This window comes from Elgaria multicarinata, chromosome 2 (genome assembly GCF_023053635.1).
Source record: "Elgaria multicarinata webbii isolate HBS135686 ecotype San Diego chromosome 2, rElgMul1.1.pri, whole genome shotgun sequence".
In the NCBI taxonomy this organism is placed as follows: domain Eukaryota; kingdom Metazoa; phylum Chordata; class Lepidosauria; order Squamata; family Anguidae; genus Elgaria; species Elgaria multicarinata.
In genome coordinates this window covers 134,316,585-134,344,095 of record NC_086172.1, presented here as the reverse complement: position 1 = coordinate 134,344,095, position 27,511 = coordinate 134,316,585, and the positions used below count along the sequence as shown (strand labels likewise).

The 27,511-nt window shown below is 40.6% G+C and overlaps 1 protein-coding gene across 1 annotated transcript; it reads left to right on the top strand.

The window, feature by feature from the left end:
• On the top strand, positions 1–26,580 carry SCG5 (secretogranin V). Its single transcript, XM_063117750.1, has 6 exons — positions 1–99; positions 2,913–3,155; positions 11,571–11,720; positions 18,569–18,681; positions 23,675–23,728; positions 26,006–26,580. The coding sequence occupies exons 2-6, from the start codon at positions 2,939–2,941 to the stop codon at positions 26,108–26,110; spliced, it is 639 nt and encodes a 212-aa protein (XP_062973820.1). The 5' UTR covers positions 1–99; positions 2,913–2,938; the 3' UTR covers positions 26,111–26,580.
• Positions 26,581–27,511: the final 931 nt, after the last annotated feature.

Genomic DNA, 27,511 nt, shown 5'->3' with positions numbered 1-27,511 from the left:
TGCGCTCGGCCAAGCAAGTGACGCTCGAAACCGCGGCGCTGCCCTGCGCCACACGGAGGAGAGAGCGCGCGCGGCCATCGGCTTCTCCCGGCCTCGGCGGTAAGTGCGGCGGCGGCGGCGCGCATCTTCCTGTCGGGGCTGGAAGAAGGAGCATCAGAATCAGGCCCAGCGGGGACGGAAAGCCCAGAAAGCGACGCGCCGGGGAGGGGCGAGGAGGTCCTCTGGAGAGCGGGAACGGTTCTTATTGGGAAAATTGAGGCGGGGGGCGCTGGAGGGCCGAGGGGTGGAAAGCCAAGGACGTAACCCCCAGTAGCGTTGTGACGACGGAGAGAGGGTGCCATGGCTGGCAGGAATAAAAAATAATGCACTTCTTCATCATTATTGTTATCAGTATTAAGAGTCATATGCCTAGGCTTCCCCCACCCCCTTACGATTAAACGCCGACGCATTTAATAGAAGAGGAACGGCTGCTTCCCTTTCTACGCTGAGTTTTTGTTATAATTACAAATGCCTCGGTTTTTGTATGAGAGAGAGAGAGAGAACGGGCCAGTTGCTTGCTGACAGAGACGGGCCCAGGAGAGATCTATGGGACTTTCATGTCTAGCCCCATCTCTAAAGCAGGGGGACCCAGATACAAAATCAAGGGCAAAGGCCACGCAACAACCGCCTTTCTGTCGTTTTCGTGAGGTTGTTTCTGTTAATGTATTTTTGGCATTTGAGGGGAAATGGTAAGAGAGGAAGCTCGTATTTAAAAACCCTAACTGGGAGGGAAGATTTTATTTTTATTTATTTTTAACGCCTGCAAACTCGTTTTGGAGACATACTAAAACGAATGTCAGGGAAGAGCTTAGTTGACCAATATTCTCCCATTCGTTTTAATGTGTTCTCTGCATCTTGCTTTGGGATGATGATGATGTAGTATATGCTGTGTTCAGTATGATGGGTTTTCCCAGCATGCACTGGGAGGAAATTAAATTTCGCCTTGGGTTTTGAGCACACTTACTTGGGAGTACAAGGCTCACTTACCTGGAATAAACTGCACTGAATTCAGTGGTACTTACTTCTGAGTAGACATGTATAGGGGTGTGCTGGAAGACTCATTGCACTGAATAAGCAAAACATGCATAGGATTTGCTGGGGAAATATGTAATGGAATTGAGATGTTAACATTATTTTGTTAACATGAGGAGGAAAGGCAACTGATTTATTGGATTGTTTGTTTAATCTCTAGCCATTTGGAGCATCCTATCTGATGGGAATAAACAGAGATTTTGTATTCCAGCGTAATAGGAGTGGGGGTGGAGGAGAACAGATGTGGCTATTTGATATATATGCTAGATGTGACAGGTTGCCAATCTCTTGAATGAAATGAACAACACATGCAGCTATACTGAAAATGCTCTCTTTCAAGGCCTTCCAAATCAAATCCATGGCATTGCAGAATTTCATTTGATAATTGAAAAGGAACTGACTCTTGGGCCTTAGCTAGACCTAAAGATTATCCCAGACAAATGGAGGGGTCATCCCTGCCTGCTCCCGGGATCCACTGTGTGTCATTTGTATACACAGGAATGATCCCGGGACAATCCTGGGATAGAGGCCTGATCTAGCCATGGTCTCGGAAAGGTGTATTTAAACCTTCATAAAGTGGGCTAGGGACCCAATTTGCAATCCTGGAAGATGGAAAGAGAGAACCAGTGCAATGCAATGGCTGGAGTGCAGAGTTCAGTATAAAGTCTCTGGAGCTAAATTTGAATTTCTAAGTCAATTATTTCATTTGGCTTTTTCTTTCCCATAAGATTATTATCACCAGTATGACCTTGTCTTGTGATCCAATTGAAACTGGCCCAAAAGTCCAACCTGACTTTTGAGGCTTGTAGAACTGTTTGCCCAGCAATCCCACTGTTCATATTGGACCTCATTTGACTGGGGTGGGTTAACTTACAGTACAGTGACCATATGAAAAGGAGGACAGGGCTCCTGTATCTTTAACAGTTGTACTGAAAAGGGAATTTCTGCAGGTGTCATTTGTATATATGGAGAACCTGGTGAAATTCCCTCTTCATCACAACAGTTAAAGCTGCAGGTGCCTTGCCCTCTTTTGTATCTGGCCACTCTAGTATAGCTCCTGCAGCTTTAACTGCTGTGATGAAGAGGGAATTTCACTAGTTTCTCCATATATACAAATGACACCTGCTGAAATTCCCTTTTTTGTGCAACTTAAAGATACAGGAGCCCTGTCCTCCTTTTCATATGGTCACCCTAACTTACAGCCCTCCAGATGTCTGTGGTTTGTTTGTTTTAGATTCTTGGGAATCTGAATCTTTGAATTTCTGCGTACATATTTTATATCAAATAATAAAACAAAAGTAAATTATTACTTAAAATGTGTTCTAAGATTATTTAAAAATAAAAATAAAAATGAAGGAAAGTGCATTTAGCACTTGTCTTCCTTTTGAGGTCTGCTGGACCTGGACTTTCCCAACAAATCCCATTTCCCCTGGCGGATATTACATTTTTGTTCATCTGAAATGCATTTTGGATGAATCTACCCTAAAAAGGGCTGCTTCGTGCCCAAGAACTTTTTTTAGGGTGCAATCTTATGCTCACTTTAAGCCCAATTGAAAACAGCTGGGTTTACTTCTGAGAAAATTCACCTTGCCATATTTTTTCTTTTTCTCTTTTGCTTAAATAAGAGTTCAGGTGAACTCAAAAGCTTGCATACTACTTTATGATTTTTGTTTGGTCCTAATAAAGGCTTTATTTGAGCATACCAGTATGGAGTTCTAATAATGGAACAACTTGATTGTGTTTGTTCTCAAAAATAATGATTTTTGTAATATTTTTATGTAATAATAAATAATAATAATAATAATGATACCCTCATTAATTTCTTTATTATATTGGCACAGATTGCAGAATACAGATTGACGACACCATGACTTCAGCCTTGCTTTGCAACAGCATGCTACTTCTGCTGGCATTTAGACTAGCGTTTGTGTTTAGTCACAGTCCGAGGAGCCCAGACAGAGTTTCTGAAGCTGATATCCAGAGACTTCTACATGGGGTAATGGAGCAACTGGGCATTGCTAGACCCAGAGTTGAATATCCAGCACACCAAGCGATGAATCTAGTAGGCCCACAGAACATTGAAGGTGAATTTTTGTTACTTTGAATTATTATCCCCATTGTTATCATTATTAGATTTTTAAACAGTAATGTATTGTCCTATGCTATTCCTTGTCTATGGATTAAAATCAAATTAAAACCAATAATGGAAAATAAGTTTGTTACATGGTTTCTCTTACAAAGCTTATGCAATTTGGTTTGCAAATATTGGTTAATGCTCAGTCCGAAGAACATTTTTAAAGAGTAAGGCTGTAATCCTATACACACTTGCCTGGGAATAATTTCTAATAAACTAGGATGACCATATGGAAAGGAGATCAGGGCTCCTGTATCTTTAACAGTGCTATAGAAAAGAGAATTTTAGCAGGTGTCATTTGTATGCATGCAGCACCTGGTGAAATTCCCTCTTCATCACAACAGTTAAAGCTGCAGGAGCCCTGCCCTCTTTTTTATCTGGTCACTCCAGCTATATTGTAGTTACCAGAGCACAGAGCACTGTAGCCATGTCCAGGAAAGGCTGCAGCTGATGAACCAGCTGAATCTGGCAAAAGGTGGCCTGAGCCACCAAGGCCATGTGAGCCTCAAGTGACCTCAGAGCTCCCCCCAGTTGCACTCCTGGCCTTTCAGAAGAGGTTGTACACCAATGGCCTGGACTTTGGAGCCGCCTACCCACAATGCTTCCCCCTGTCAGGATTTATGTGGCAGTAGGTGCCATTGATTTCAATGACACAACTTTCAAGGACATGTTATTAGGATTGCAGCCTTATGTTCTGCTCCTAAGCGCACTTTGTGGCAGTAAATTCTATTAAAGCAATAAGACATCCTTCAAATACATGTGTTTAGGATGTGTGTGTTGGGAGAGGGAGTAGAAAAGCAATGTTATGGTTGAAAAAGTGAGTATAAGGGTTGTGCGCATAATTTCTCAAATACATCCCATCTAATCTGCATTTTTGTGTCCTATATTTGGGCATGGGAAGCAAGAGGGAGATTTGAAACTGCATCAGGTGAGCAGGTGGGTGCTTCGAGCGGACACCTGAAAGTTCTACATGTGCTGCCGTGAGCTTTTGGGAGGAAGGGCAGGATGAGAAGAGTCCTGCAGGAGACCAAAAGTCCATCTAGTCCAGCACCCCGTTTCATACAGTAGCCAATCAGCTGCTTTTCGGGTGTTCACAGCAGGGAGTGAAAGAGAACAGCCTTCTCCTGCTTCCACCCTGCTTCATCCCCAGCCTCTGAATTTGGAGGAAACTATCATGGCTAATAGCTTTTGATACACCTATCCTTCGTGAATTTCCCCAATCCCATCTTGTGATAGAGAATTATGGAAATTTTGTGTTGTGTGGAAATTTTCAACTGTATTGAATCAGTTTCACTGGGTGAACCCCAGTTCTAGTATTACAGAAAAGAAAGAAAGAGCTCTTTTCTATCTATTTTCTCCATACTATGTAAAAATTACAAATATCTATCCCCACCAACCAAAAGGTAATATAGAACAATGGGTTGGATCCAATCTTGCTCTTCTGTGAATAGAAGGACCAAGATGCAGTAGAGGGTAGGGGAGGCAATGTTATTGTTCTGGAGAGTCCTCATATCCTCCAGAACAGCTTTTGTGGGCTGAAGAGGGAGAAACAAATTGGCAAATATTATTTTTCTCCAACGAGAGCATCCTGTGAGCAGAATTCCATTCACAGGTAGCCTGGATCTTACACCATATATCTTCATTTAAAGTGTTTGTGTGATTTTTTGTTTCAGACTATTACAGAATAAATAACTCGATCTGTAGGCTTTGGAATTGAACAGCTACAGATTCAAATAAAGGAAGGCTTCATTGGCAGAATTATTAAGAGCCTTCTTACAGTACTGAGCATTTGTATAGGTGAATGTATAGTTGTTGTGGATTGCATTTGTTGTTAACCACCATTCTTTTAATGAGGTTATTAAAGGAAAGTATATGAATTATCCTATTTGTATCTGCACAACAAACCTCTGGGGTAGATTAGGGAGAGAGAGAGAGACAGACAGACAGACAGACAGACAGACAAACAGACAGACGGTAGACACTCGGTGTCCACACTCAGAGTCCACAATCACCCAGTGAACTTCATGGCTGAATGAGGGCTTGAACTCTGATATCCCTGGGTAAAGTTAAACACCCCAAAGATCTAAGTACTACACCATACTGGCTGTATAGTTAATACTGAGACTCAGAAAAGTGCCTAAAAATGTTCATGAGACTCAGGCATTGTTGATGGATTGTTGGTGGATTCCTGCATTGAGTGGGGGTTGGACTTGATGGCCTTGTAGGTCCCTTCCAACTCTGCTATTCTATGATTCTATTATGATATGGGCAGGAACTTTGTGGTTAAAATAAGTTTCAACAAGGTTTCTTGATAAAATGATTTGCTGTTCCTTGCATAGACATTAGATGGCCGTTGAGTGCTGGATGTAAGTTCTAGGATTCCACTTAAGACCGTATTTATACATTTTAGTCAGCAGATGGTGCACTGTATGTTAACAGCTAAGCGGAAGCCAAATGCATTTTTTAACAGTGTAATGGAATAATGTCCAAGATGTTAGGGTTACAAATCAAAACTCTATATTAACAATTTATTTGCTGCTGACTAGGTTTTCTTTGAAGATTTCCTATAATTCCTTAAAAGAACAAAATAATTAAGTATACCAGTAACTACTAGAGCCTTCCTGTATCTCACATTCATACTGCTGTGTTGATGACATTTAAAAATCTACAGCAGGGCAGTATGAACGAAGAGGCAGCTTGAATATAAGTATAAATATTTAAACTAACTTATTTTTACAGCACAATTCTGTGCATGTCTACTTAAAATAAGCTCCAATGAGTTAAATGAGACTTATTCCTAGGTAAGTGTGTCTAGGATTGTATTCTTAATAGAGTAATCTAAACTGGATACAAAAAGGTGTAGTCCACCGAGGTTCCATCCACATCAAGCATTTCTCTTGCAAAATCCTCATTCATTTCAATTGGAACTCTAAGAGCCCAATCTAATCTTTTGTTCTAACCTCAGAGCAGTAAACACAGGCCATGGCTAGACCAGGCCTATATCCCGGGATCATCCCGGGATTATCCAAATGACAGACAGGGGATCCCGGGAGCAGGCAGGGACGACCCCTCCATTTGCCTGGGATAATCCTTAGGTCTAGCTAAGGCCCCAGAGTGTTGATGCCAACCAGGAACGAGAAAGGAGATTCAGGGCACAAATCATATGCATGTTTAGACAGAAAAAAGTCCTAAAACTTCCTGCATGCCCCAGCTAGCCATGGTGAAGACTGCTGGGAGTTGTAGGACTTTTTTCTGTCTAAATATGCATAGGATTGTGCCCTAAGAGATACCTTATAATCTGAATCCAAGGAACAAGAACAAATTATATTAAATTGAACTGTGTCCATTGTGCTCTACAGCAAAAGCTTTCAAATAAAGCCTTGTTGGTGTTGATCAGTTGTGTAGCCTTCCCTGGGAAAAGGACCAATGGTGCTTATTCATATCAAACCTATTGCCACTTTTTCTGTACTGCTTCAGCTTTTAAGTGGTACATTGGAACAAAGGGATTATTTACAGGGTAAATTGTTTAAATATATACCCTGAAAACTGCAGCTGACTTTTTTCCCTGTTTCAGGAATGCAAAATAATACAGAAATAAATTCAGCAGCTAATTACATATAAACTGCATTTGAAATCAAAATTGAATATTCAAGTATACAGTCTTATGGTTCCACTATGGGCAGGTCTACACCATACGGTGTAGAGGGAGGGAGGTGGGACGAACCTGGACTTACCTGCTTCCGGGATCATCCTAGGGTGTCTACACGCGGCACGTGACATCCTGGGAGGAAGAGGAAGTCGCGCCCACCATTTTGTTTTTGTTTTTTTATCAAAAAAGCGCAGGAATGCTCCATCGCAAAAGTGAGGTGTTTTTTTTCTTAAAAAACACACCTCCCACTCCCCCCCAATGGGCACGGAGCTCCTGAGGAGCTCTGTGCCCCATGCCCGGTTCCCAGCTCCTTGCAGTTTCTTGCAAGGAGCCAGGACGAAACCGGGATGGCCGGCCACACTTCCCGCAGTCTCGAGATCATCCCGAGACCGCGGGAAAAGTCGGGATTAAAGGGTAGGGTGATATCCCAGGGAAAGGGAGGTATCATCTCTCCCTGCTCCCAGGATCCCCTGTGCATCATGTGGACACACAGGGATGATCCCGGGACAATCCCTGGGATATCGCTCCTTCTAGACATGCCCCAGGTTGGCCCAGTCTTCAAATGAAAATAAAACAAGTAAAGATCTGATGCATTCTGTTTTACAGGGTCTTAAAACATAGACACTGAGAACACCAAACAGCTAATCCCAATCCCCATCTCCGCTCCATCGGTGTGGATCTATTCCCCATTGGCTGTGGGGTTTTGTCCATCAAAACTACAACTGATTGTTCTTAAGCTCCCTTCCTTGAATGAGTTCACTAGTCTATAAAGCTTGCTGGGAAGAATACTTTCCCAGTATACTTTGGAGAGAATAGTGTGACTACCAAGTTTGCTCTTAAGTAATTTGCTTGAGGAACATCACTAGTCATCTTGATATACAGTGTCTGAGTTTCCGTGTCACCACATTCGGTATGTCGTGATTATCAGATTATCATGGACATCAGTGATATGTTACACATTAACCCCACATATCTTTGGAGAAACATTCCCATCAGCTGTGTTTGTTGCAGGGGGCATTATGAGTGTGTCTGACTCTGAAAGGGAGAGAGAGAGAGAGAGAGAGGGGAAATACAAAGCCCCCAGGATTAGGAGGAAGCAGGGAGTGAAAATACACTCTGAAAATGCACTGTGATTCCAGTGACCAAGTCCACAGAAATCCTGGAGAGGCTGCTGAACGGTTCTCCAGTATTACGAAACCTGAAAGCTTTAGCAACAGCTTCTGCACATTGCTTGGCAGCATGCATAGATTCCATGTGGCTTGAGAACCTATGGGCGAACTGAGGCCAGTGCAAGGCTTCCCTAAACAGGTGACTGTTCTGCATTAGACTATTCATTACTTCCTTGCACTAGTCCTTCCTTTGTACACTTTCCCAGCCACTGTTTCCAGTGTCATCAAGAGAGTGGTCTTCTGTTAACTTTTGTGGTTGACAGCACAGCATGTTTATACTGCATTTGATTCTGGAACAGCATTGCCTAGTAAGCCTAACATTGAAAGTACAATGCCAGCATAAATGGTGTGTTTGAATTACTGTCTGCAATAAAGCAGTCAGCACGTTGTTTCTCCCACTCCAGTCCTTTACTAGGTAAACAGTTCATGAAGGTTTATAAGGAATATGATTTGCAAACACTATAAAATCATTCAAAAGTGCAAGAATAAGGCATTAAAAACAGGGGTTATTGTCTGTGCCTTTAGGCCGAAACAAAAGAGTTGGGGTGGGTGGCGGGCTCTTGAACTGAAGGAAACAATAATGTGTATTGGTATAAAAAATTGCTTTGTATGTAGTCCAGAGAAATTTTGGCAAGCACTTGAAACTGTAACTATATACACACAATAAATAATAGGCTATATATGGAGTCTGTGAGATGACTTTTTGCATTGTGGTTCAGAGCTCTTGTGTAAGGAGTCTGTACAATGTATAAGTGTTGACTTGATGGTTTCTGAAGGCCATTTTCTGTACAACTAAGTGGTAAACATGGATATCCAAACACTTTGGGGAATGTAATGCAGAACAATTAAATCTTGGTCTTTGGGGTTTCAAAGCAGCAAACATTCAATTGAAAGGCCTGTGTTTATGTTTGTTAAGAGATGCTGTGGGTGCCAGAAACTCTTGTTTGTCAGCACACTGAGCAAAAGGGAAGCAATTTCGATAGACTTCTTCTTCCATTTTGCAACATAAACATATTTGCATTGCAAACTTGTATTGGGTTTATTATACCAGTTTAACTGTCAAGGCTTCCCCCAAAGACTCCTGAGATTGGAATATGAGGTAAAGTGCCTAGACTTTTCTCTTAAGAGATCTTTAGCCATCCTCAAAGAAGTGAATGTCTTGGAGTTTCCTGGGAGAGGAAATGGCTATTAACCCCTTCTGCATTTGTGGATTGTTTTTTTTTTACAAGCTTGATACAGAATAAGACGTTTTTCTTTTTAGTTGAAAATGGAGCTCTGGTAATTTTTATTAGTCAACCAACAGTAACAAAGTAAACAGAAAGTCATCACAATTGACTTATACCATTAGGTCAGTAGTTACACAGTTTTCGGCTCAAAATGCAAAGTAAGACATGTTATAGAGGTTGGGTCTTTTTAATAGGAAACAGTTAATACAAATGGGGAATGCACTGTAGATTAGGAATCTGGTTTTATCTCTATAGACTGTTTAACTTGTTCCCATGCCTGTTGGAAAATTAATTCCCTCAAAATCCAGGATTTCCAGGATGGTAACCGATGCAATGTAGAATGGATCAGGTCCAAGGGAAATTCTGAGTGTTTGTGTGCCCTAGTATATAGTCTTTGGCAATTAATGCTGGACTGTCCATTGCAGAATAAATAACTTCTTGTTGCTATCTGATCCATTAAACTACTGCTATGCCACTACTGGCTGCTTCTCATTATCTCATCAAAGATAAAAAGAAGTGAATTACTTCAATCTGCCCACCTACACTATTTTTAGATAAATAGGAGTGCTATTACATGGAATTCACGTTCACACGGGGTATTGTATTTTATATTATGGTTTTATACTGTTGTTTTATACTTTGAATTTTTGTGAACCGCCCAGAGAGCTCTGGCTATTGGGCAGTATAGAAATGTAATAAATAAATAAATATAAGACAATCTGTGGGTAAAATCCAACATAAATCCTATTTAGAATACACCCACTGAAATGAATGGGATTAACTTTAAATAGGACTTAGTTTGGATCTTACTCTTTGAATTTAAATAGGATTGTATTGCATATCTGAACAAAACAGAAAAACTGCCTTGCTGGTTCAAATTGAGGCCTATGTGGACTAACATTATAGTAAGCCGTCAGATACCTCACTGATATGATACACAAGTTATGGCACGAAGTTATTTATCCCCAGCATAGAAATTCCGTTTAACTACTAATGGCTAATAGTAATTGTGGGCACTATCCCCCATTTGAGATTTGGATGACCATGCAAGAGGGAAATGCAGAATCCTGAATTTATGATTTTAAAAAGGTTAAAAACTGCTTTATCCTTTTTTTTCATAAGGACTTTTTAGCCATATGTCTGTATTTATGTACATCCTTCATTTAGCTTGGTTTGCATGTGAAAGACATAAAGATACACAAAACAAGATGTTTTACACAAAATTAACATTGTTCTTAAAACATCTGGACTCTTTCTTATGGTTGGATTTATGTAATTTCTAAAGCAAATATATAATTTCTGCAAAGTTGCACATTGAATAGTACTTTTTAAAATGATATGCGTAACTGTGTCTCCTTGCATTAGCACCATAATTACAATTTTTCAGAGTGAAAAATAATGACACTCAGAAGAAAATATGTACCATGATAAGGTGTGTTATCCATGTTCCAATGCAAAATGTTCATTCTTACATTTTTAAAAAAAATGTAAGTAATTAGAAAAGCAGTCTTTAAATCTGGGGCATAAATCCATATTTATGGTCCTGTTTGTTAAATTAATAAATAAGTGCCCAAATGTTCCTGCCAAGACACGTACGGTTTTATTTCAGAATTCTTGGCTAGTTTATGACATAAGAAAATGGTATATACTGACAGTGAAACAATTGTGATTCACTAAGCCTAAAGCAAACCCCCGTTCACTGGTTCCTCATCTCATAGAATTTGGCATTAGGTTATTTATTTATTTATTTATTACATTTTTATACCGCCCAATAGCCGGAGCTCTCTGGGCGGTTCAACCATCTTAGGTTATGGTCCTAAGATGGTTGAAAAATAGTCAATGTGGATCCTGACCAAAATGGATGGATAACGCATTCCAGCCACAAGAAGCCTCTTTAGAACAGTGATTCTGACTTTTGACCACCACATTTTAAGAGTTTTGTTATTGCTGTTCTGCCTTTGCTGATCATGGAAGATTTGTGGCCAGGTTTAACTTACACCTTCAAATGCAGTTTCAAGCACAGCAGTAACCTGGGGGAAACATAATGACATGTTGGCCCAGTTTACAGGTAATTATGAATAACCCACGGTTAATAAGCCATGAGTTGTTTACGACACATGAACCAGGTTGTTGTCTTAGAAAAAGTAAATGTGAAATGATAGTGAGATGGAAGAAAAGTTTTGTATCCTGTTATAGAGCCCATTAATTTGGCTCTTTTGATATTAGGGAAATAAACAAGTCCTTGACTTAGATGTCTTAGCAAATCTAATATACATTTTTTACCATGTTTTGAGAAGATTGTATGATTCTGTCTTCATTAGGTGGTGCACATGAAGGTTTGCAGCATTTGGGGCCTTATGGAAATATACCGAATATTGTAGCTGAGTTGACAGGTGACAATATACCTAAAGATTTCAGTGAAGATCAAGGATATCCAGATCCTCCAAATCCTTGCCCAATAGGCAAAACAGGTAAGCTGCAGTTTCTGAATTATTTTATGCAACAGTTGGAATGGAATAACAATACATTAAAAACTATAGGTTTTTAAAAAATCTAAATTATGACTAAATAATCCAGATTTCCTGATAGAATAAATTATACACACAGTTATGCAACATTAAAGTATGCTTCATTTTCAAAGTTTATTCTGCTTCTAAGATGCAGTTTTTTAAAAAATGTTTTATATTCACTGTTGTTCCCTGCCTCGATCCAAGTGGAGAGGTGGGTAAGAAATACATCATCATCATCATCATTATTATTATTATTACTATTATTATTATTGATGCAATGCTATGCATGTTTAGACAAAAAACTCCCACAACACCCAGCATTTCGCAGCCAGCAAGGTTGGCTGGTGAATGTTGGGAGTTATAGGACTTTTTTCTTCTAAACATGCATAGGATTACACCTTTAAAGTATTAGCCATTTTTGAAATGTATAAACATTGGGAACTAATGAGCAGCAGGGAAGAGGGACAAGTAGGGGCAAGGGAGTGATAAGGAATCATGGAAGGGATTGTAGCCCTGAGCACTGTCTTCATTTACGTATTTAGCCAATGTTTTGTTGAGATCTTGGCCATGTTGGCTGCACAGAAATGTAGGTTATATATTCATGAGGGTTATATATTTCATTGCTGAAACTCATAATGCAACTATGTTATGCATGATTTTGGATAAATCACAGAATCCTTCTTCAGTCAAAATGACTGTCCCTGGCACAAAAGAAGTTGATGTGAGATTTTGGTGCCTTATTTGATTTAAACAAAGGCTTTGAAAAGGCTTTGAAAAGGCTTTGATTTTTTCAAAGGTTTGAAAAGTTGATGATATAATTATTCAATATTTACTTAAGGCATGTCTAGATGAGTCCTTATCCTGGGGATTGCCCCGGGATCATCTCTGTGCGTCCACATGATGCACAGGGAGTCCCGGGGGCAGGGAGGGATGATCCCTCCCTTTCCCCATGATAACTGGGACGGCTTTAATCCCGACTTTTCCCGCAGTCTCGGGATCATCCTGAGACTGCGGGATGTGTGGGTGGCTGTCCCAGCTTCGTCCCAGCTCCTCACAAGTAAACGTGAGGAGCTGGGAACTGGACACGCAGCACGGAGCTCTTCAGGAGTTCTGTGCCCATCGGGGGAGGGAGGTATTTTCTTTTTTTAAAAAAAAAATCTTTTCGATGGAGCACTCCTGCGCTCATCTTCAATAAAAAAATTGGCAGGCACGACGTCCTCATTCCTCCTGGGACGTCGCGCGCTGCCTGTCGACTGAGGGGGAGGAACCCGTGAGCAGAATACCACGAGTTCCTCCCTCCCGGAACGCCGGGAGGTCTAGACATGCCCTTAGTCTCAAAGATATCATCATCATCATCTGGCACTTCACAAATAACAGGTTTAAGGCCTTAGCTAGACCTAAGATTTATCCCAGGATCGTCCCGGGGTCGTCCCTGCCTGCTCCCAGGATCCCCTGTGTGTCATTTACATGAACAGGGATGACCCCGAGACGATCCCGTGATTTAGGCCTAGCTAAGGCCTAATACCCCAAAAGGCTTTCAGTCAAAAAATAGACAAAGGAAACAACAGAGTAAGAGGAGTAAATGGAAACAATGCAAATATGCTAAGTGTCTGCACTGATTTCAATTATGTGCGTTTTTGGCTTAGAGTAGAGTATTAAGACTAGGAGTTACATCCAGTAACTAGTTAGTACTACTCAGGTACTAGAATTACATTGTTTAAAACTTCAAAGGTGCCAACAAAGATGCCTCTAAGCAAGGGGAGGTAGGCTAGGCTAGAGCTAAATCATAGTGTGTTTTCCTCAGCTAGTTTTAAAAGGAAATGAGAACCTCCACAAGGTAACAGGAGCAATTAGTGACCTTTAAATTGCTTTTTAATGCAAATCTGCATTCAAAAAACAGTTTGTGGGCATGATGTGAAAGTTGCTGAAAGGAAAATTACCTCTCTGAAGTGTTGTTGTTTTCTTTTGGCAATTCTCACATCAAACTCATCCTTTTTATAATCCTAAATACAAGTACCAGAAGTTAAATCTGACTTAGATGGTAGTTACTCCGATGTCAATGGGGTGGTGAATCCACTCCAGGTTTCAGTCAGAACTCTAAATCTCTGCAAGATGTGAATCTTGGATAGCTCCTTTAAGTTCAGACTAAAACCTGGAGTGAATTCACTGCCCAACGGACATCGGAGCCACCAGCCTCTACTGCTTAAATGCCTAAGAACAGGACGCCAACCCTTCAAACGAAATAGTGTAAATTGTGGATTATGCAGCCTGAGTTTATGTATGTTGACTCAGAGGTAAGTGTGCATAGGATTGCAGATTTAGTTACATTCCCTTTTCACTCCAGTCTTGCAGATGTCCTGGCTGTGGGACCAAAGAAACAACACTATTGGCAGTTTCAATGAAAATTTCCAAATGATTTGCATATTCATGTGGTACGAAAAACATGCACAAGCCCCTTGTAGTGTGCCTAACAATAAACAACGCTTGTGCAACTTCTTTTCCTAGAAATAGAATCTAAATTCTTCCTTTGTTCCACAACTCTTATTGTTCTAAATATATATTTCGATTTCTTCTTTCTTTAGATGTACTTTTCCTCCTGTTATATTTACCCATAGGCTCTGTTAGTGGTTAAAATATCAAGATAGAAATCATATCTCCAGTAAAATTATTCTATATAAAGAAGATTTCTGGCCTTTCCCCCACATTTTCATTGATTTAAAAACTACAGCCAAAAAAAAAGAAAAAAAGATGGTTGTTCAACTAAGATGATGCATCTAGATATGAAAATTGATAGCATTTCCTGGAAACTGCTGCTGTCTGAGGAAAGCTACCCATTTTCATCGATGTGTTCTGAGCAAAGAATCATATCTTACTAGTATCTAAGCAATGCAGATTTTAGTGATTTAAGTACAACTTCATTCCCTGCCAAGTTGAGACTGTAAAAACATTTTAAATCTATTAGAGAATTTCCTCGGTGAGGGTTGTGGAACTGGCTTCTTGAAAGACGGGCTTACCTTAGTTGTTTCCACAGCAGGATATACTGACTAGTTACAGGCATTTTGGCACCTAAACCATCCACCAATGGAGCTCTGCTGCTCGGCTATAGCAGTCTCACCCCTTTCCTGAAGTAGTAATCATAGAGGCTGGTCAGTCTGTTCTCTAACACCTGTAAGGTTGCCAAATTTTTTAAAAAACATGAGCCAGCAGCTCCCCAAAACATGGAATTGGCTTGGAAATTAGTTTTGCTGGTACAGTTAAACAAATATTTTTAATTAGTTGGTGCTGGGCCAAAGGATGAATAAAATGATGCTGATGCTGAACAAATTACTTGTGTTTGTACAGGGACTGGCCTGGCAGTCAGAAAAAAGGGGAAGGAGCAAGGGCAGGTGTAAGCCACTTATTTATTTTAAACACCTTTACCCTGCTCTTCTTCTTCTTCTTCTTTTTTTTTTTTAAAAAAACCCACTTCCAGAGCAGTGTACAAAATCCATAATTAGGCAGCCCTTGATCACAGGTTTACAATCTAAAAGACACAAGGAAAGAAATTGGGAAGGAGGAAGCAAAAAGTATGACAATTGTGACTGATTCAGTTGCCCAAATGGATGAGAATATACCTATTCCAAATCCGCTTGTATTCACGTTTGCGTGCATCTATTCTACTTCTGGGTTTGCCTGTTCCTCACTGGTTTGTTCCTCTCTTCTTTCTTCTCTTCACTACAAGAGAGAAAAACCTTCTCTGTAGTGTCCCTCCCTCTATGGAATGTCTTTCCCAGGAAGATCCACCTGGCATCTTCTTTTTATACATTCAGAGCTCATCTACACCAAGCAGTATATTCCACTATGAAAGCAGTATGAAAGTGGTATATAAAAGGCAGGAGCCACACTACTGCTTTATAGTAGGGGTGTGCATGGACCCCCCGCTCCACTTCTCTTCCAGATCCACGATTTGCAGATCGGGCCGCTTCACTCCGCCCCCGCTCCGCCTATGTCCGCTCCGCTCCGCTGCGGAGCTCCGGATCCTGATCGGAGCTCCGTTTCCCCCCCATAGGCTTGCATTAAGCTAAAAAAGTATACAACTTTTTTTCTGTTAAAGTTAGAAATCTCAAGTTTGGCACCATGACACCTCATGGATGTATACACACGCACGCCAAGACTCAAGGCAGTCCCATCATCCCCTGATTGTTGGGGAATTTATGAAAATTGGGCACGCCATTCACACCCCTTTCGATAGCTCCGTCAATTTGCACGTTAGAAACCTCAAACTCACCACCATGATAGCTTATCCAGGGATACACACGCACGCCAAGCTTCAAGGCAGTCCCATCATCCCCTGATTTTTGGGGAATTTATGAAAATCGGGCACCCCATTCACACCCCTTTCGATAGCTCCGTCAATTTGCACGTTAGAAGCCTCAAACTCACCACCATGACAGCTTATCCAGGGATACACATGCACGCCAAGACTCAAGGCAGTCCCATCATCCCCTGATTTTTGGGGAATTTATGAAAATCGGGCACCCCATTCACACCCCTTTTGATAGCTCCATCAATTTGCACGTTAGAAACCTCAAACTCACCACCATGACAGTTTATCCAGGGATACACATGCACGCCAAGACTCAAGGCAGTCCCATCATACCCTGATTTTTGGGGAATTTATGAAAATCGGACACCCCATTTGCAGACATGGGCTGCTCTCCGACGGTTTGACAGATTAAAAAAATTGAAGCGGGCACCCTCCCAGATGCCACCCTAATACTAATTATAATATTATGTATAAGAATATAATACTAATACTAATAATAATATGTATAAGAATATTACTAATACTATATGTAGGGAAATGGGACAAGAAGTGTGTATGCTTTGCCCAAACAGGATTTGAAATGCTCAATCTGTGGCTGTTGCACTTCACAAACAGTGCACACAGCACACTCACACAATAACACAGTCACACACACAGTCCAAGTAACAGAGAGAAGAAATAGAGAATAATTTTTTTTTGGTATTTTTTTGTATTTAGAAGAAAGAAGGAAGATGAAACACAGTCAGGCTTTAAGAGAGGGAAGGGGGGGGGAACCAACCAACCAAACACTCCAAAATTTAAAAATAAAGTTTATATTAAATCAAAGTAAGGGAAAAACACAGAGCAAACTAAGCAAAAAGTCAGAAAGAAGCAAACAAACACACACACACACCAAGCTAAATCTAATTATCTCCAAACACAGCAGCAGCACCTAACTAACTCCTCTCCCCACGAACGCAAAACCCACAAGATGCTGAGAGCTCAAAGCTCTGAGGGTGCCTCTGCCTTAGTCCCCTCCTCCAGCGCTGGGATTGGAGGATGCTTCATGAGATGATCAGTTCTCATCAGGATTGTTTGTTGAATGTGCCTGTCATCGCTTCAAAACAAAAAAACCGCCGGTTTACCCGCTGTCCCTGTTTGTTTACCCGGCTCTTCCAAAAATTCTAGCAAGCGAACCGCAGCACGCAGAGAGCTGAGAGCAGGCTCAAAATGACCCCCATCCATGACTCTCTAAGCACAATAAGTTTCAGAAAGATAGCTTAAAAAACAACACAGTTATCCTCGATTCTTTTCCGCAATGCAATCCTATGGGCGAAATTTTTCAAAATGGCGACCGGATCGCTCCGCGTAAAGAGAAGCGTTCCGCCAATGGCCGCTTCTCTTCACCTTGCTTCTACGGGTCCCCGGTCCGCTCCTACTCCACCTCTGGGCAAGGCGGAGCAGGCCAATTCGCTTCTGATTCGCCGCTTCTAATCGGAGCAGAGCACATCCCTATTTTATAGCAGTATTGAAGTGCACTGCAGGATTTATAGTGGTACTGAAGTGCACTGACAACTGTTGGGGCCCATGACACATCTACACCAAGCAGGATATAGCACAATGAATGCTGTATGAAAGCAGCATATGGTATGTTTCGTGGGCCCCAACAGTTGTCAGTGCACTTCAGTACCGCTATAAAGCAGTAGTGTGGCTCCTGCCTTTTATATACCGCTTTCATACTGCTTTCATAGTAGATGTCAGATGAAGGCTTTCTTCTTTAAGCAGACATTTCATCTTTAAATCTATTGCTTTGGTGCTAGTTCCTTAATGTTTTAACATTTATAATGTTTAATACTGTGTTATTTTTGTACTTCTGTTATTGTATCTTTTATTTGATTATTTTGTTGTTGTTTGGTTTTATGATTCTAAACTGCCCTGAGGGCATTTGAGCAGTCAGGTCATATGCAAATCCAACAAACAAAGAAATAAAATTAAATAAAACAATTCCTAATTTATGTTCCCTGCAAGGGCATTTAGTAGTTATACTTTGGCTAACAAAATATGAGAAGAGTCTGATTAACTTTTTTTCCAACATGAGTTGCTTTTTGCAGTCAACACAGAAACCTTCCAGTCTTGGGCACATGTTCAGCTAAAGGACAAACTCTGATTATCCGAATGGAGGTGGGCCAGTGATCTGATACCAATATGCTAGACTATTCCACAAGACCTGGATCCAGAAGACTAGGATATATTCATATACATATTTCCCATCGGGTATATGAATGCTTATATCCACGTGTGCATGGAAATGTCAACTTGCTCTGGTAAAAACTGTATGAATCCAGTTTTAGACTGCAAGCAACTGCAAAACGAAAAGTTAAAGATACTACTTAACCAAGAAATAAAAGTTTTGTTTTCTAATTTGCTATCTCTTTATAATAACATTTCTTGATTAGGTTTCTTGATATCTATATCTATATAATATGATGTCAAGCAGCTAAGGTTTCTTAAAATGTCTTTACAGTTGATGATGGATGCCTTGAAAACACACCAGATACAGCACAGTTCAGCAAAGAATACCAACTTCACCAGCACCTTTTTGACCCAGAACATGACTATCCCAGTATGGCCAAATGGGTGCGTAAATCTTGTTTACTTTTTAAATCTCCAACTAATCGCTAAAGGCGCAATCAATGCCTGTTTAGATAGAAAACAGTCTTACAATTCCAAGCATGCTCCAGCCATGCTGGGAATAGACAACTCCTTGTTGACTGGATTCACAATGCACTGTGCCATACAGCCAAGCATCTTACAGACTTCTAGGCTAGATTGCAGGTCATTCATCTAGTCTACCCTTTCGATGTGCAAAACCATATAGGGGTGTGCGGGAGTGTGGGTGTCAAAAAAGCACAGATCATGACTGTACAATAAAGGAGGCTGCATTGGAAGACTACCATAAAGCTTTTGGTTTTGCTCATCACTACCTAAAATCTATCAATGCTCAGTTATTGATTAATGCATTAGGTTGGCAATGCTGACCTTTGTAGCAATTGCAAGAGAATGATCCAGCAATTACAGCTGGCCCATTTTTTTTAGACTTATAGCATTAAGGCACAATCATATGCATCTTTAGACTGAAAAACGCCCTACAACTTCCAGCATTCCTCATCCAGCATGACAATGCTGCCTGGAGAATGCTGGGAGTTGTAGGACGTTTTTCTGTCTAAAAATGCATACAATTGTGCCTTTAATTACTTACATGATTCCTAAACTTTTTGTCAGTCAAAAATCCCAAGGACTAGAAATTCTTATTGTGTTTGACTACCAAAGGTTGTATACAAATCCTTTGAGGGGGAGGGGATACATCCCATCACTGCGAAAATGGTCTATTTATTCCTACTCTCATTTTTCTTTTCTTTAACCAATTACCAATTTATAAGAAGACCTCCCCATGACTGCTAAATTTGCTGAGGAGTCTTTGGTTTGGGACTTTGTCAAATGCCTTTTGAAAGTTCAAGTAAACAATGTCTACTGTTAATTAACTTTTGTTAATATGGTATCTTTTGTTCTTAAACAACAACAAAAAAGTTGCATTAGAATCACAAATGGTAGTTGACATTTTTAAAAGTTATGCACAAAGCAAGTGGATTGGAGGGATTTTTTGTTTAGTGTTTTGTAAAATATAACAATTAAAATTGTATGCCCAGGAATTTGTTATGAGTACCAGAATTGATACTCAATTTTGATACTCACAGAATTGATACTCACTGTCCTTTCACACAAAAATCAGCTAATGGTTCCCCCTTTCTTTGTTTCAGCAATATAATTTAGGGCAGGAGGAAGTCATTTGTTGTTGCTATTGTTAAACAACTGGGAGGAAGAAATCACCCTGAAAACTACCTATAGATCCCAATCTAACTTCTGCCCACCCCATCCTACTTTTATCCCTATACTCGGAAATTTACATATCGTTTACATACCTGCATGCCTTTTTTAAAAAAAATCTTGCCTTCCATTTGTGTGATTCTAGCTTGAAGTTCAATAAATACAATTCTTTTTTTTAAAAAAATCCAATCCTGTCATGTATAAAATGCACTTAATTCTTGTTCAGGGCAGATGGGAGTGAAAGATACTCGGCATCAGAAGCCCCAAGTTCTCCACTTGGGAGAAGTTATGGGATGTGCTGTATTTTCAGATTTACCCTTATTTCAGGGGAAATATCTTATATCAGATTTCATTACCTTATCTGCACTCTGCTGCCTATTATATTTAAACGTTAGTTATGGTCTTAAAATATTCGAAGACAGACAAAACAAAATACGATCCTTGTTGAGCCGAAGTGGTTGAGCTGAGTTTTTCTTTCTTTCCAAGATGCAACTTCTAACTTTAATTGCAGTGTATCTTTTTTTTAAATAAAAATATAGAAAACCTTTTCTTGTAAAGAAGATTCAGGTAAAGCAATACGTTAAGAGAAACTGCAAATGATATATTGATGCCTAGAGGAAATAACATTCACTTCTGTTGTCTTTTTGCATGTTAAATTGATTTTTTCCCCAAGTGACTTTGCACAAATTACTACAGCCAAGAATGTTTCTTCTTGGCCAACTTCATCTCCGTTTCCTTGTCTCTTTGGCACAGCTCAGATGAAATAGTTGAGGTCAGGCAAAAGCTATGTCTTGTGAACTTGGGGTTTAAATTAACATGAGAAGTACCAAACAGATAATGTCTGGCACAAATCACTTTAGCCCTCTAAACTGTTTGTTTCTCACAAATCAAGGTTTCATTCAGAAGTGACTGTTTTGTGACTCACAAAGTCTGTTGATATTGTGACTGTTGAATCAATCGTTTATATAACAATTTCATAGCATTCCGTTTTCTAAAATATAGCTTTTCACCTAACCTCTTTTTCTTAACTTTTTTTAGTATAATCCCAAATGAAACAAAATCTGTTGAGCATGTGTCTGACATTCCAGACCTTATTTGAGCACACTGCATCTATGAAATATAACAATATGTGGAAACACTTGTACAAGCGGTGGTCATAGTCATCACATTTTGTATAACTCTTCTGTCTGCCAAGACAACTTTGGCAATTTTCAAAAGGTTCAGTCTATTAAATCAAGACAAAACAGGGTTTTTTCTTTTTCTTTTTCTTTTTTAAAAGAATGTTTATTAGGGCACTTCTTAAATGAAGGAAGTGATTGTGACCAGGATTTCTTTATCCAGAGACTGCTTAACAACTTGATTAAAATATAGAAATCAGAAAGGAAAGCTATTGAAATAAGAATAATTCTTAAGAGCATTTTTTTTTAAAAAATGCAGAAATTATATATTTAATTATTGCATTTCTATACCGCCCAATAGCTGAAGCTCTCTGGGCAGTTCACAAAAATTAAAATGACAAAATACAACCTAAAATATAAAATTTAAAACACAATATAAAAACACAATATAAGAGTACAACCAGAATAAAACCAAGCAGCAGTGCAGAAAATTAAAATACAAGTTTAAAATACAGATTTAAAACAGCAAAGTTAAAAGACTATTTATTTTATTCTAATTTTATTAAGACATTTGTATCCTGCTCTATATCAAAAGAATCTAAGGGTGGCATACAGATAAAATCATACAAACAATATAAAACAATAAATATACACAGCTAAAAACAAATTAAACCATTAATAATCTAAAACCAGTACAGAATTTAAAAATGCTAGTATTAACTTTCAAAGCCAGTTAGGGCTTTGAAAGTTAATACCAGCACTTTGAATTGTGCCTGGACCTGAACTAGCGGCCAGCTAGAAAAGTACTGAAAAGGAAATTATGGGTGACTTGGGGCCTTGCTAGTCGTGCCGGGATAAGCCGGCAGGGAGGCGGGGCAATGGCGCGCTACCTTTAGAGCGCGCCGCCCCACCTCCTAGACGGCCGACGCGCAGGGACTATGGAAGCCCTGCAGCGTCGGCCATTTTTTTTGTTTTGTTAAAGGGGCCACGTGCGCCCCGAAGACTCCGGAGAAGGTAAGAGCCTTTTTTAAAAAATTAAGCCACCCACCTTTTTTTAAATTAAGCCCCCTGCCCACTCTTTCCCCGCCCTCCCTCCCCATCTCCTGTGCCACCCTGCGCTCTCCCTCCCTCCCCGTCTCCTGTGCCACCCTGCACGCGCGCGCCCTCCCCGTCTCCCGTGTCGTCCTGCGCGCGCCCTCCCCGTCTCCTGTGTCGCCCTGCGCCATCCCCCTCTCCTGCCAGTCCGGCCTTCCCCCCCATGTCCCCCCCCGGGATCCCCCCCTGGCCCGATGGACACAGCGCTGAGCCCAGTCCGTGGCTTTTCCCGGCTACTCACGAGTAAGCAAGTAGCCGCAAAAAGCCACGGAAGTCGCTAGATGCCGGGGCTGCGGAAAATGCGCACCATAAGCGACTTCGCTTATGGCGCGTTAAGGGAGGCTTTAGTGCGGCCTGGGGCCAGATTCCCCTGTGCGTCATGTGGACGCACAGCAGGGAAACCGGGCCTCAAAGCGCGCTAATGCCTCATCTAGCAAGGCTTTTGGTGTCAAAAAGAATGTAATGTAGGTGCCAGGCAAACTCCTCTAGGGAGCTCATTACACAGCCGGGAAGCCACAGCTGAGAAGGCCCTCCCCCTGGTAGCCACCTGCTTCACTTCCTTTGGCAGGGGCTCACGGAGAAGGACCCCTAAAGATGATCTTAGGCTCCGGGCAGGTACACATGGGAGGAGGCATTCCTTCAGATAACCTGGCCCCAAGCCATTTAGGGCTGTGAAAGTTAATACCAGCACTTTGAATTAGGCCCGGACCTGAACTGGTAGCCAGCTGGAAAAGTACTGAAAAAGAAATTATGGGCAACATCCAGCATCACGCAAGCAGACTTCTGCTCATGCAGCAGGACTCCCCCTTCTTCTTCTCCTTGCAGCTCCTCACACATCCTTAGATGTGAACTTGAAGGTACACAGCTGTCCAGAGAAGTTTGGAGGGGGGCTGCAGGGGTAGGGAATGTATGTTCAGCTGGCAGAGAGAGACAGTTGGATACAACCCAAAGAGTTAAAAGCTTTCAGGTACAAATGCTTTATAGAAATAATGACTGTTTTGCATCCAAATGGAATCTCTGGTGTTTCTTGAAATTTTAATGGCGCCCCTCTGCTAAATCAAGGTTATTGGTCTGTCTAGTCCAGTGTTGTCTACCCTGTGGTAAGCAGATCTCCAAGGTCTCAGGCAAAGGTCTTCCCTATCCCTGGTACCTGAAATCTCTTTAGCCAGAGCCTGAGCCTGGGATGTTATGAATGCAAAGCATGCTTCCTGCTACTCCACTGTTTTTTCCACTCTAACTCTTCCCTCACTGAGACTGTTAAGATTAAAACCATCATGCAACTTAAAATCATCATATATTCCTATCCTTATAATAGTTGATGACACTGAGTATCCCAGAAGAATAGAGAACTATTTTATTAATAGCTGCAGTAATTCAAATGTTTTCTTGTGGTTTATCTTTCCAACAACATAGCATTCTCTCCCAAACTCCTTTCCAACATATTCATATGCTAATATTTAGATGGCACAAAGTCTTGCTTGAAAAGTAGAGTTACAAAATTTGATCCATATTTTGTATTTTCCCCCTTTCAGAATAAGAATCTACTCTTTGAGAAAATGAAGGGTGGACCAAAAAGAAAGAAACGGGTAACTTTCAGAACACAACTTGTTTTCATTTTAGTGCCTTAGTGTAGGATCAGACAAGAATGAAAAGTAAAATCAGATTGTTGAAATAGCAATGACTAGTACATCTGTATTAAAATTTGGACTTAGTCCTTGCTTCCAAAAAATAACTGTGATAAGCAGCACAGCTTTTGCATAAGTTTCTTCTGTCTAAGCCAGTATTCGATTAGCGGAGCCAAAGCGTATGGTTCTTGCATTAAAACTGAAAGTACACTTCAGCCTTGCCTCCTCACCCCCAGCAAAGGCTTCATTCTAGAGTGTAGAAGAGTAAGAACTACCCACTCTAAAAGGAACCAAAAAGCCTGTGTTTCAGTGTTGTGCCTCCTTACAGGGCCTGTAATTTTGCTGCCTCTCTCCATCAGACACGATTAAAGAATGCAGATACAACCAATGCAGGGTGTGTCAGAATCACTTGTCGCAGCAGAAGCTGACTGGAATGAGGTGAGGCGAAGGCAGAGAGAGACCTGGATTGTGTAGAGATGCAGCAGGAAGCCTTCTTTGTCTGTGACTGTTTTGGGCTCACAGGAACCTAATGGATCCCTTCACACTAGCAATTCTTTGATAGCAATTCTCATGCTTGTTTGGGAATTACTGGTCTAAACTTTAGTCTGTTAGAAGACAGCTAACAATATTCATATTCATATACGTAATGTATAATGCCTCCTGAAGACTACCTTAAAAAGCATTGTAAATACCTTTTATTTTGTTTACAAAGACATCTGGTTTTAATGCTGTTGTATTTTGTTTCAATAGATATAGATATACATATAGGTCAGAATTTTCTATACCAGCACTCTGCTAGATCTCCAAAGATTCAGCCACACTTCTAAATTCCACTAACTTCATGTGCCATTTGTGTTGGCATTGTAATTGCGCTGAGATCAATAACATTACTTCTCAATTAGCAGCATATTAGAAACAAACACATTTTTTCACTGCTTCCATGTATCTGTTCACACAGATAATTGGGTACTTCCAGATGAGTCTTTTATGTCACTATCACCCTGCCCTCATTCATAGAATTTTAGGTAGGCCCAGATGACATCAGGCTTTTCTACATGAGGCATTTATTGTGCGCTCACTTTTCCCAAGTCATGGTTGTTTATGGGTTCTTTAGACAACATCATAACCCTCCAGTTAAGCTTCTGTGTCTAAAGAGCAAGTTTTGGCATTTTTTAAAAGCAGAATAATGTGTTTAATTGTAAAAGCAAAAGAAAATGCTATTTCCACTTGTGCATTTGCACTATTCTGCTATACCACAGTGCTACCTAGAGGTTATGTAGTGGAAAAGCAGAAAACAAAACACTGTTCATATCTCACATCTCACATCTCAATTCTGCAACGAAACTTAAAGTCAACACAGATTAACAGAGGGCATGTCTAGACGAAGCCTTATCCCAGGGATCGCCCCGGGATCATCCCTTTGTGTCCACATGATGCACAGGTGATCTCGGGGGCAGGGAGGGATGATCCCTCCACTTCCCCGGGATAACCAGGATGGCTTTTAGCCCAATTTTTCCCGCACTCATCCCGAGACCATGGGAGGTGTGGGTGCCCGTCCCGGTTTCGTCCCGGCTCCTCACAAGTAAACACGAGGAGCCACGAACCAGGCACAGAGCTCTTCAAGCGCTCCGTGCCCATTGGGGGTGGTAAGTGAAGCAGGGTCAGGGCTTTTTTTTAAACTTACTTTTGCAATGGAGCGCAGGTGTGTTCCAGGTCCTCTCTTTTTTAAAAAAAACCAAAATGGCAGGCGCAACATCCTCCTTCCTCCCGGGACATTGTGTGCTGCGTGTGGACTGAAGGGGAAGATCTCGTGATCAGCATATTGTGAGATCCTCCCCCTCCCCTCCCCTGGTGTAGACATGTCCAGACTTGTGTAGAAAAGTTCAGTGGCTTCCAATTGGTAGCACTAGGAGCCCTCCATATGGAAGCACCCCCAGTCTTCTCAGTGACCCAAGAAAGAGCTGCCTGTCATTCAAGTTCTGCCTTTTGTATCTAGTGCTAACTCTTTCCTTCTCTCACTTTCTCTGTCTCAGAAAAGTGAGCAAATTGAGACCAGCTGACTCACTGAACAGATGTCAACCCCCATTTTTCAGAATTGAGGTTGAGGGAGAACACATTAGACTGCAATCTTAATTACTCAATCTTACTCAAGAGTAAAGCCCATAGAACACAGTTGATCACTAGGATATTTCCCTGAATTCTTTCCAAATTTTAATCACTATAAATATCTATTTTCAGAGCGTAAATCCATATCTTCAGGGACAAAGACTGGACAACGTTGTAGCGAAGAAGTCTGTTCCACATTTTTCAGATGAAGAGAAAGAGATTGCAGAAACTGAATGAAGTTTCATAGAATCCCCCAATACTGCTTATATATAATTAGTGGAAATCCCAATACTGCCTATATATAATTAGTAGATCAAATCCTTATAGTGGTTGCATGTTTTACTACTTATATAATTACGGCTGATTTATAATATTTGTTCTTCTAGATACATGAAAACCCAGTTCTGCTTTTTGTTATGTTATGGCAATAGGTTCTCCTTGCTTTGCTTTAGACCTGGAACAAGCTTTAACAATTAATAATTTTAATCATTTGTGTGACTTAAACGACTTTAAGAAGCAAGCTTGTAAAGAAGAAGAGGATGTTACGCATGTTCCACTTCTTGTACTTTCTCACATGATGTGATGTTGGCCCTTTGGAAACAATTATTTTGTCGTTCTGTTTGTAAGTAAGAGCCTAATTTATAATAAATGTCCCAATACTTGCTGTTTGATTTAATAAACACTGAAAGTATTCTTCAGTATCTGCATGGAGATATAAATGTGTTTCAGACAGATTTTTTAGGAAATGGTTTGTCTTATTTACTCTAGTCAAGTTATAAACTTTCCTTTAAAAGGGGCTAGACAGTGTCGTATGGTGCCTACTCCTTTTTACTGCCTCAGAAATGAAACTCTCCGACACAGGAAAGCGGGATAGTCATACCCTTACAAAGTGCTGCCCAATATAGCAGTTGGTTTGGATCCCAATGAACAGTATATTTAGCCTGATTATGGATGAAATAACCTTGTCCATTTTCTCATTTATGCATGCCACTGCACTCATTAATTTCCAGCAGCCTTCAGAGAAGGATGGGCATGTAAAAACAGGAAGGAGGAGAGAAGGGAAAACTTGTTCATATGATAGGTTTAAGAGAAACCCAGGTTTCGGTTGGAATGAAATACATGTTCTGGTTCTGAAAATGGTGAAGACTAACAGCACAATCATACATATGTTTGTATATATGCACGCATACATACTTGGATGTAATCCCACTGAGTTCAATGAGGCTTATTCTTAGGTAAGTAGGTACAGGATTGCAGCCTAAAAACATTAGAAAATCACTGATGGATCAGTCTAGTCTAGCATCCTGCTTCCCATAATGACCAAGCAGATGCCTCCAGGAAGCCCCTAAGCAGGGCATCTGATCATGGAAGTTGTATTTAGCCATCGTATTTGATACCATATTTAATAGACAAAGTCATGGAGAATTTAAAGCCATCTAAGCTGGTGGCCATCACCACCTCTTCTGGCAATGAATTGCATAAAGTACTTTCTGTCTCTTCCAAACCTACTATCCATTATTATTTTTGTCTACACCGGGCATAATTAATTAACTTCTTTGCATGTTTCCCTTTGGTAATCTTTTCCTTAAATTAAAACTATTTCTTAAATCTGTTTGTACTGCATCTTCAGAGAAAATA